Source organism: Phaseolus vulgaris, chromosome 9 (genome assembly GCF_051622355.1).
Source record: "Phaseolus vulgaris cultivar YP4 chromosome 9, ASM5162235v1, whole genome shotgun sequence".
NCBI lineage: Eukaryota > Viridiplantae > Streptophyta > Magnoliopsida > Fabales > Fabaceae > Phaseolus > Phaseolus vulgaris.
Genome location: NC_143506.1, coordinates 21,964,764 through 21,976,056, shown reverse-complemented (window position 1 = coordinate 21,976,056; position 11,293 = coordinate 21,964,764). Strand labels below are relative to the sequence as shown.

General features: G+C 32.9%; 1 protein-coding gene across 1 annotated transcript; it reads right to left on the bottom strand.

Annotated features, from left to right (window-relative positions):
• Positions 1–7,216: 7,216 nt before the first annotated feature.
• LOC137821483 (gibberellin 20 oxidase 2) lies at positions 7,217–10,835 on the bottom strand. Its single transcript, XM_068626093.1, has 3 exons — positions 10,045–10,835; positions 9,448–9,769; positions 7,217–7,934 (listed from the first exon to the last, which is right to left on the bottom strand). The coding sequence occupies exons 1-3, from the start codon at positions 10,518–10,520 to the stop codon at positions 7,665–7,667; spliced, it is 1,068 nt and encodes a 355-aa protein (XP_068482194.1). The 5' UTR covers positions 10,521–10,835; the 3' UTR covers positions 7,217–7,664.
• Positions 10,836–11,293: the final 458 nt, after the last annotated feature.

Genomic DNA, 11,293 nt, shown 5'->3' with positions numbered 1-11,293 from the left:
AATTAGATACCAGTTTAGAAACCATTTAATAATAATAGAAACTAATTTAAAAACCAAAAAAAATTTAGTCTCTAAAATGGTTTCTAATTTAGTCACTATAACAACTAATTATTTTTTGTCTCTAAAATTAGTTTCTATTTCATAATTTTCTTATAGTAGCGAGAAGAGGAAGCTGACATTTATTAATAATTTTACGTTGATTCAGACCGACGCAAAACGACGCTAAAATCAGACACAAAATTTGTGTCGGTCGCTAACACATGCCTAACAACGACTATATCATCGACTAGGCTAACCATATATCTTCTTTTATTTAATTTTTTTAACTAAAATCAAATAATAAATATAACTTATCAACAAGACGCAATTGCGTGGACCAAGTGGAGGGGTTTTCTCTTACTTAGTTGTTTGTCTTAATGTTTTAACCATTATGCTTTCGAACTTTGGCATGTTAGAGTTAGAAACTCCCTAATAGAAATTGCAGAACTCGAGGGTAAATACGAGAGTTGAGGGTGAATATTTATTCTTTTTCTTGTCCAAGATTCCTAATAGAACCATAGAACACGAGAGTTTGAAACCCCTAATTATGATTCTGTTTGAGCCAACACATACTAACTTGTACTCTATTTTACTAAGAAATATTTTTCTCTCTAACTTGCAGGTCTCAATGCAGTAGTTTTGATTTCATTGAGTTTCTAAAATTTGGTAATTAGTTTCGTGTTTGTTACTTAGATGTTTTATGTTGCTTTGTTTTTTACTTTTGGCTGTTTTATCCCTTGCTTTCTTTTTGTGCATGTGTTTTTACTTGCTTGGTGATCTTCATTACTATAGATTCCATGTCAGGCCTTTGTTCTCATGATGATTTAGCTAGGGTTGCGAAAAAAACAGTTCAAACCGAACTTTTTTATGGTTGAATCTAACTGAATTCGTTTAAAACTAAACTGGTTCTAACAAAAATTGATCTGGTTTTAAAATTAAATTCAGTACGGAGTGAACTGTTTCTTTTAAACAAATCTAGATTATACCAAATCCATTATACTTTTACTGCCTCCTGTCAAATGTATCATAAAAATCAAAGAATAAAAGCAGGTCCCTCTAAACCTATATTTCTGTGCATTATTACATTTAACTTATTAGAGTAATTTATACCATATAAATCAACGGAGAGACGAAAAATATTGATTTCAGAGACAGAATATTTGGGTCTCTATGTGAGATTTTCTTATTGCCAGACTTGCCTATAAAAAAAATATGTTAATCAATGTTCCAAAAACACTAAAGCATAAACATTGAAGACATTGATTATCAACAAAACATAAGATAAATTGAAAAGATTTAAAATATTTAAGGAATAGTTCAATCATTTTATAACAAAAATGGACTACTTATAACTCAATCCTGTCCAAGCAATTGTCTATTACAAAAAATTTGCATATCCTACCAAGGTGTATCCTTAACCAGCCATGTATTCTACACATTTTGTGCAGCACTCAATATACAGTAGAGAAATAAAAGAGAGTGATGGTTGAAGATGTTTAGACTTTCGTGATCTCCAAAGACGTAAGACTTGTAAGGATTTGTGCTAAAGCCATAAATCAGCAAGATGTTGTTAAGAATCAGGAGTTAACAAGTTACAACCAAATTTGTACTTTAATTAGGTGGTTCAACTCACAAAACACAATGAGTTACATTGTTGACGACAAAATCGAAAACGTTGATTAATCACACTGGGGACGTTATATTGATCCTTAGCCATCACAATTGAGTCCATGATCTATCATAGTCATAATATCGCATGAGTTTTCTCTTCAAAGGTATATATGATGGAGGCATGTAAAACCGTAACAAAGATCTTTGACCCTCCATTACTATGTACAACCTATGGGCCCTATTGAAAAAGGCATCATGCCCTCCAATTACTGATGTCACTTTTTGTCTTTTCCTTACAATTATTGTACATGTAAATGCATATGCAAAGTGGTCCATGGAAGTATGATGTTTTCTATATTCTTGTTAAGAAGGTGGCCTTCAGGTGAGGGAGTCCCCTACCAACCAAGCCCCTTTAAAAATCAATCCAAACCCTAACTTATCAATCCCCCAAAGAAAAAAAGACAGTGATTTGTCTTTCGTTATCATCCAGCTGACAAATTATCAAAAATTTGCTGCTGTTTGTCAGTAGTCGTCTTCTTATCCTATCCTCTATAGGGTCCTTCCCATGGGTATACATATGGCCTATCGTGTCATTGCTAGTTCTCTATGTTTCTATATATTTTGTCATTTTAATTCCGATTTCCATGTAACGAAATCAAAATAAGGTGAAAATTCACCCAAATGTATGCAGGATCCTTCAACTGAGAATGAAATATCATCGTCCACAGATGAATACAGGAGAAAAAAAATGTTGTGAAGTAATTAAATATTTATTTTATATCTTCTTACACATGAAAAGTTTCTTATAAAACTATTCGTCCTAAAATTTATGAATAAGATAATGAAACTTATTAAAATGATCGAAATCTCAATTAGAGATAATGTGAATATATGAGGATAATTCTCTCCTTACAAACTACAAACTACATTTTTAAGATTGAGTTTAGTTTAAAATTTATTTTTTTACCAAAATCTATTTAATCAAGTGGATATAGACTTAAACTCTTCTGAATACAAAATAAGTTAATATACCTTATTAACTTTATAAAATTATTCAATCCTTTTTGTAAGTAAATGTAAGTTAATTACCGGTAAAAATTAGTTTAATTCATCATTTATTTATTATTATCAATAATGTATCTGAAAATTGTTTTACGTAAAAGTGAGAAATCAGACTGTGTATATAGTTACAGACAAATTCTACTCTTCATGTAAAAAGAAATTGCTGAGATTTATTGTTTGTCTTGGAAAAATGTTAAAGCTTTTGAGAAGAAAGGCATAAGAAGAAAATATCACTACAAGAAAGTAATTGTTCTTGTCAGCTCGAGATCAGTCGGAATCTGGATGAGCTCCTAGTAGTCACTTCAAGCTCTAGTGAATCATCAACTTTCCAGAAACGACGAGGTTCCTTCTGTGATGACACTCCGACGCTCAACTTAGTAAAAGCACAAAATATAAAAAGTATCTGTAAAGCATAAAATATATAGACTGAATTGTAATATCTTCGCCTTTAGTCATGATTTTGTCTTAATTGAGTGGTTAAGGTTAATTGATTGAAATCCATTGACTTGTACTCCCTCATAACGTTCGATACATAGGTCAGGAAACGACCATAAATAACCAACTATCGGGTCAGACCCATGACCTAACATGCCTCCATTTATTATATTCCATCATATCAGGCCCATGAGTTAACAATAACATATTAGAGTCAGGCGAGAACCGATACAATGAGGAAGAAACTGTCACTAATGTATTATTTATGACCAATAGTGTTGATCAAAACTTTCACACTAAAAGATTAGAAGCTATGTCGGTCATGCACTAAGACGCTAGTAATATCTATCAAATAGACCCAAAACAAAAGAATAATATTTACTTATAAAACTTTAGAGTGAGTTTAGAGAACACTATTTGTTTTGAAAAACAAAAATTAAAAGAAAACCTTTGTGTGAGTCAAGATAAAGTTGGAAAAAAAATATAAATATATTTGAGAGGGTTAAACAGGTGTTAATCTTAGTGAAAAAAGTGAAAAAAATAACTTTGTGTGGATTATACACTAAAAAATAATGTTATTATTTTGAATGAGTTAGGCGAACACTGACCTTAGTAGAAAAAATAAGAGCAACGTGAAGAGAGAGATAACAATGGTTTGGGGTTTAGTTCTCTCCAACCAGCCAGAGAAAGAAAAGGAAGAAATAAAGAGCAAAAAAAATAACCACGATCAACATTACGTACACGACAATGCCACCACTCCACCACCTACTCTGCCACCACCTTCAATGTTTCACAGCCTATTCTGAAAAGGATTGGCAAGAGCAAGAAAATTCACTCAATGTCACAGCCACTTCATCATTGTCGAAGAGGTGGTCAAAGCCCTAGAGCCCAATCTCTCCTCTTTCTCCGTCATCTCCTCCATGACACCGAAACATCGGTCGAACACAGTTACCGAGCATAAACATCAATTTCCACAATGAGATTGGGACTTTGATTTGAGGTTGATTTTCGAACTTGATCCCTAAATCATAGTTAGGGTTTGTGTTCTACTCACCAATATAAAAATTAGGTTTTAAAAAATATTTACCTTATTAAAATAGTCATTCTTCATCACCATGAATGCAAGCCAGATGTAGGATTAGGAAGAAAACGGGAAGAAGCTCAAGATTGAAAAAAAAAAAAAAAAACAACAAATGAAACTAAGACGGGAAAAACGAAAAGAGGAAAGTTAGAAAATGTCATGCAAGTTTCGAAAGTTCTGGGTGCCTTTTTTTCATTAACATTATGAGTATCGACAAAGATGATGCTACCATGTCAGCTACTTTTGGGAATGGAGGATTGGGTAAATTTTTTGAGAATTGTTGCGAGTGGAGAGTGGGAGACGGAAGGATATTCTGTTTTGGAAAGATGTTTGGGTGGACAATGAAAATCTGAAAAGTAAATTCCCAAGATTGTTCTCTTTGTGGTAATAAAGAAGGTAGTTTACAGTCTTGTGGGGAGTGGGTTAATGATAGATGGGAGTGGAGGTTAATTTGGAGGAGAGGTCTGTTTGATCGGGAAATGTACCAAGAAGTCCAGCTGTTACAAGAAGTGCATGGAAATAGGCGGGTTTGGAAGGCTGGTAGGGATAATGGTTTCTCGGTAAAATCTGCCTATGCTCTTTTAAGAGGCCCTGTGGAGGGAAAAAATGTGTTTGTCTTCCTCTGGAAGACTACTGCTTTGCCCTCAGCACAGATTATCGCTTGGAGGGTGTTGATTAATTCGATTGCCACAAAAGCTAACTTGGAGAGGCGTGGGATTTTGGTGGATACCAATTTATGTAGTTTTTGCAGGATGGCTGTGGAGTCGACAAAACACATGTTTTTTTATTGCAGGATTGCCTGGTTAGTCTGGAATCAGTGCTATACATGGTTAGGGATTGCGTCGGTTGACCATGTTGTCCCAACAGCTCACTTCTTGCATTTTAATTTGCTAAATGCTCCTGTCCAGGTTAATGTAGTCTGGAATTGTGTTTGGATTGCTGTAGTTACTGAATTATGGAAGCATAGTAATAAACATTTATTCCAAGGAGGGGTGATCGATCCTTTGTTCACTTTGGCACAATTAAAGGCTTGGTCCTGGGTAACTTCTAAAACTGTTTCTGCTAGTTTTACTTACTCTGAGTGGTGCATTGATCCTAGAGCTTGTATGTTTTCAATAAAGTGAGTTTTTATAAGAGTTACTCCTTCGGTTGGGTTGTTTGTTGTTCTAAGCTTCTGTTGTTCTTTTTGCCCCTTATTGTGGGAGATTGTATTGGGTTTGGTTTTGAGTCTGTTTGGATTTGTACGGGTTAGATTTGATTTTGTACGGGTTAGATTTGATTTTGTACGGGTTAGATTTGATTTTGTACGGGTTAGTTCTGATTTTGTATGGGTTAGTTTTTGAAATTGTACGGGCTGTACGGGTTTTTTAGTGGTAAATCTGTTTGTCTCTATTTGTTGGTTTGGGAAACCAAAAGAAATTGTCTCATTTTTCTTTTTAAGTATGTATAAGGTTGAACCACCCCTTAAGTGGTTCCTGTTATTCAATTTTTATTGCTGATAAAAAAAACAAAAAAAAACATGTCAGCTATTTCAACATTTGTTAAGCTGACATTACTACATTTAAAAAATAGTATTTTTGTATGGGCTTAACCTACTCGAACTTATATCATTTCTGTGGGGACTTAGTCACATATATTCTAGATTTGGTTAGTTACCTAACCAGTGAAGAATAAATAGCTGATAGATTTTTCTAAATTATCACTAATAACTTATCTAACAATAAGAATACATTTATAGATTAAGCTATCAAATGTAGTTAATTTATTATGTAACATCCTCTAAACAAAAAAAAACAAAATGAAGGATAGTGTTTTAGTATTATGTGATTGCAGCTGTCAAGAATTTGTTATCCTCCCGACAAATGGTAGGAAAATCTATGTTATCCAACCTAATGTTAATATTTTCATGTTTCATTTTTTATTGCTAAAGTCTCCTTCCACTATCCAATTTTATTCGTGGGAGAGAGAATCAAACGAAGGAAGAAAAAATTGTTAAAAAAAGTTGGGAAAAGTGATAGAAAAGAAAACGTGTGTGAATGATTATATCTATTAATGATAAAAGGTAAAGTTATAATCTTAGGAATTTGTATATATGGACAAAAACTCTTATCAATGCAAAGGTCTTCGTTTATTTTTTTTTCAAACAGTCCTTGATTTTATGTAAGAGGGTGTATTTTTTATTTTGATAGGATGTTGAAGCAATAAAAGTTAGACACGAGTCTTCATACTGTATTGTTGCATATATGAGTCCGATATAGCATTGGTGTTGGAAAAAATGTTTGATGATATTATTGCATCATTTATAAGGCTTCCTATTGCTATATCTGCTGGCTAGACAGAAAAACTGGAGTACACTAACGAATTCTATAGAAGAATCTGTTATTTTTGTACGTAAAGCATTGATGTTTCAATCAATCAGCATTGCGCCTATCCCGTTCCGTTATTCTATCAGTCCATATATAAAAGGTAAAAAGTACGGAAAAAAGGTTTCAGATTGGCAGCAAAGTGTCTGTTGGCAGTTTGTGTTTCAGATTGCAGACAAACACTTTTTGGCGTATAATGGAATACAATGCTCACGCCAAAATGGGCTAGAAATGATTTCTATGAAAAGTATACGTATACTGTGATGTGTGATATGATATCTGCTTCAAAGTAATAATTTTTTTATGGCTATCAGTCCAATTTAAACTCTTTTCTGCTTATTACCTCAGCGGACTTGGAACTGCTTCTCGGAAAAATTACCATTCAAAAGCACCACGGGCCAAAGATTTATCACTTAAAGGGCAGTGATTGAATTAAACAAATTTATAGAAGATGACAATGAGCACACTGTCATGTAGAATATTCAAAATGTACTATTTCGATTTGCTTTGTTGCTTTTGGCCAAGAGTATCTTATGCAGAATATATAATATCTCATGTTCTTGGCGGAGAGCATTGCTTATATGCTTCATTCACTACGACTTTTCTTATAAAAAAAAAGTGAATATACACAATCAACCATTACGGGGGTAATGGGTTACTCGTAAAACAAAGCCTAAGTACAATATATAATATAACAAAAACATTGATCATAAAAATAATAACGCTGTCATTAATAATTTAAACAATATTAAATATAAATAGCCATATATTATACTGATTTAAATTCAAGATTAGTACCAGGTAGCGAAATACTAAGGTTATTATACATATTATTATGTGAGAGGAGTAACTTGAATCCAGCGAATATGTAGGTGCAGAAAAAACTGGTAGAGAAAAGATTAAGGCGAATGGATATGCAAAGTGCAAGAGACATGGATATGGTGATGGGATTGAAAAGTTTTGGAGTGTAGGTGGGAAAACTACAGGGAGAATTTAGATGAGATAGTGTGTTGAAGAAGATGGTTGTAAAAGTAAAGTAGGATGTGGGAATGGATTTGTTGGTTAGCGAAAAGCTAGTTTGTGGTTTTGGAAGATAGCAACCAGTTGATGAAGTTTGGCAGAGTAGCTTGGTCTGCTCTGTAGTGGTTTTGTGTGAACTGAAGCAAATCTGACCATGTAAAATCGGGATACTGTTTCGTTCCATCCATGCCGACAACACTATCTGGGGCTCTCAACACCTTGTCTTCTTTGGGGCATAGAAAGAACGCCAACGACTTCCTCTCCTTGTACTTGTTAACCACAGCCCTATGCAGGCAACTTTTGTATCTCCCATTTGATAATGCCTGCACAACCAACAACAACTCCATCATTCCTCCCTCTGCATATCTTCCATGCATGCACCATAATCTAATGCATTTCCACAGCAGATTATTCAATTTAACATGTTCGTAGGTTTTGGTTTGAAATTTATTTTCTGGAATAAGTTTTAAAACCCTGTTATTGATGTATACTTACTACATCTTCCTCATGCTCTAGGTTACTATTAATGACCACGTTAAGGGGTGGCGCAAAGAGTGAGGAGCATCACCGCAACTTGTTTTGAAATGGAGCTATTAAAGAAAATTAATTTAGATACACAATGCAAAAACACGAAGAAGCTATATTCCCTTCTCTATTTTTATAAACAATATTCACAATTGAGTCCAAAACAGATCACCAAATATTTTTTACTAAAAAGAAATTAAACATATATTAATATCACTTACTTATAGGCAGATACACATTATCACTTACAAAATGTCAAAATGGACATTATAGAAAATATATAATATCATACATATCAGAAGTGCCTAAACAATTCAATATTCTTTATATTAAATATTATATTATAATATTTTTATTTTATCATATTTTAATAGTCAGACAATTCTTTTTATATATATTATATATAAACAGTTTATATTCTTTTAAAATTATTTGATTTATTTTATATATAATTAAAATCGATATTATATATTTTTTTAAAAATATATTGCAATATCCTTTAACCATTTTCTTTTAGGGTTCAACTTTGACAATATCTAACATAAATAATTATAAAATTATAATTGAACAACAAAATGGACAGAATCTATTTTTTATATAAAATTATTAATAATGTAATATTTAATAAATTTACGGTTAATGTAGCGTTATTCTTTCAACTTCCCACACATATATCAACATTTAAAAAATAATAATAATATTTTTATTTAAGAAAATATATTAGAAAAACTTAAAGAACATAAGATAAGACAGAGAAAGATGAAACTGCTAGAAAATTTTAAAGAGAAAATATTGAAGTCAGAAATTTATGAATTTAATAGAATACATATAGTTAGCTAAATAGTGATCTACATTAGTTATAGTGGATCAGTCCCATGAATACTCAAGTAATCGTGGAGTTATATTATAAAATATTACATATAAAAAAACGGCCAAATTAAATGTTAACAGTCTCTATAATTGTTTTTAAAAAATTCTAAATGCAAGGCCCGTGGTATTCAATTGTCATAACCACTGTGAATAAATTTGGCCCGATCTGTAACTTGGTCAAAGCAATATCTTTAACATTTGGCCATGAAATCCTTTAATCAAATCGGCTGAAGCATGTGTAAATATTTAAGTATATATTTTATCTTTATATAAGGGGTAAAAATACATTAGTTTAATGAAGTGAATAGATTTAAATAGAGACTAAAAGCAGAATGAGTTATACTTTTATTCATAAATGAATGTGAACCTTTTGAGTGTGGTTAATGAGTAGTCGAAGGTGGTAATAATATAGTGAATAGTGGAAGTGTTTATAGGGCCTACCGTGAAGGTGTCTCCAATGTTGACTACAAGGGCATCAAGGCGAGGTTGAACCGTCTTCCACTTCTTGTCTGCAAAAACATGAAGCCCCCCAACAAGATCTTGGTGAAGTATGGTTATAGACGTTGGATCACAATGTGGTCCTGTTCCCAATGTAAGGCTCGGTTGTTGGCAAGATGGGTAGTTGTTGCATCTCATGATGGAGCATCCATCTGAGAACAACTCTCTGTAATGCAACCGATCCACGCCTAAGCTTATGGCCAATAGCTCCACCAGCTTCAACCCCAACTGCTTCATACCATCACAGTACTTCTGGAATATCACTCTGGAAATTCCACAACTCTTGCGTTTCAATGTCATCCATAGAGCAAGCCAAAGTTTATATAAAAACTAGGTAAAGATGACTTCAAAAAGAAAAAGAAAAAAAATGCATGGATCATGAACAACAATCTGAACGTGACACGTTTGATAATGTCTCGAAATAAAGAGATAAAAAAGAATAAATGACATGATGTGAAAAAAAAAATGATAAAAATGACAGATGTCATGCGTTACTAAAAAATAAACTGTTGCAGGAGTCAGAGTGCATTAGTATCTTACCCAGCTTGTTCAAAGTCTTCTCCAATGGTGGACTTAAAGTAGTTGGTTACAACGTGTTCTAAGGTGTTTTCATGGTAGGGGAAAGAGAGGGTTTCCTTCCATGGCAATTTGGAGGAGAAGCGATGAGCATGTGCACCAGAGTAGCCCCACATGGAAGCTGGTGTCTTCTGAACACTCAATTTCCTGTGAATTGGGAGCTTAAAGAAAGTGTCAATTTGACTATGTGCTTCACGAATGAGACGTGAATCAACGCCATGGTTGATCACTTGGAAAAAACCATGGTTTAAGCAGGCTTCCCTTATGAGTTTGGCAGCATACTGTGTGGCCTCTTGGTCCCCTCTCAGAAACCCATCAAGGTCCACTACTGGTGCTTGGAGCTCGCCTTGGACATCCACCAAGTACTCATTAGGCCAAATGAAATTCGTGGGCAAGTGGGGCACAGCATCAACTTCTGATAGCAATAAACTTGAATCCATCTCACCTTAAAAAAAATTTGTAAGTAATGTTTCAATCAAGGAAGGATTCAAAGAACTCTGTGAGAAACACTAGTAAATACCAAGTAGTGAACTTAGACTAGGAAAAACAGTACACGTTGTTATGTGCAGTGCATATGGAGTGTACTTATATAGAGTGAGAGCTGAATAATGAGTCACCAACAAGAAAACATTTTGGAATCAATGACACAGAATCTTTGAACAACATATTCCGAAAGCATTGCTGTGAAACCGATTTCACGGTCATGGGGGCTGCATTTAGAGGTGTCAAAATGGTCAACCGGTCCGTAAAAATACAGACGGGTCGGTGGCCCATTTAAGTTAAGTTAAATACTAGTTCAAATTGTTAAACTGCCGTTCGCTCTAATCTTTTTTTAAAAGTGAAAAATTCTTTTTTTATTTTACTTTTAGTTTTTTTAATCTATTTATTTAGCTTTAGTTATTAATATAGTATTTTATAGTTGATAAAATAAAAACAACAACAATAAAATTAAATCAAATTTTAATATTATAATAAAATAAAATTTAATACTTAAAAAATAAGTAAATCTCAATAATATTTTAATAAATTAAATAATATATAAATAAATTAATATAAATTAATTAATATAAATAAATATAAAATATTACAATCAATTTTAATTCTTAAAAACGTAATATTCTTAATTAAAAAACATCAAAAATAAAAAGAGCATACTTTCCTTAGCTACTTGAGGCATATAATAGGAAGGGAGGAAGCGGATTTTGTGTGCGTG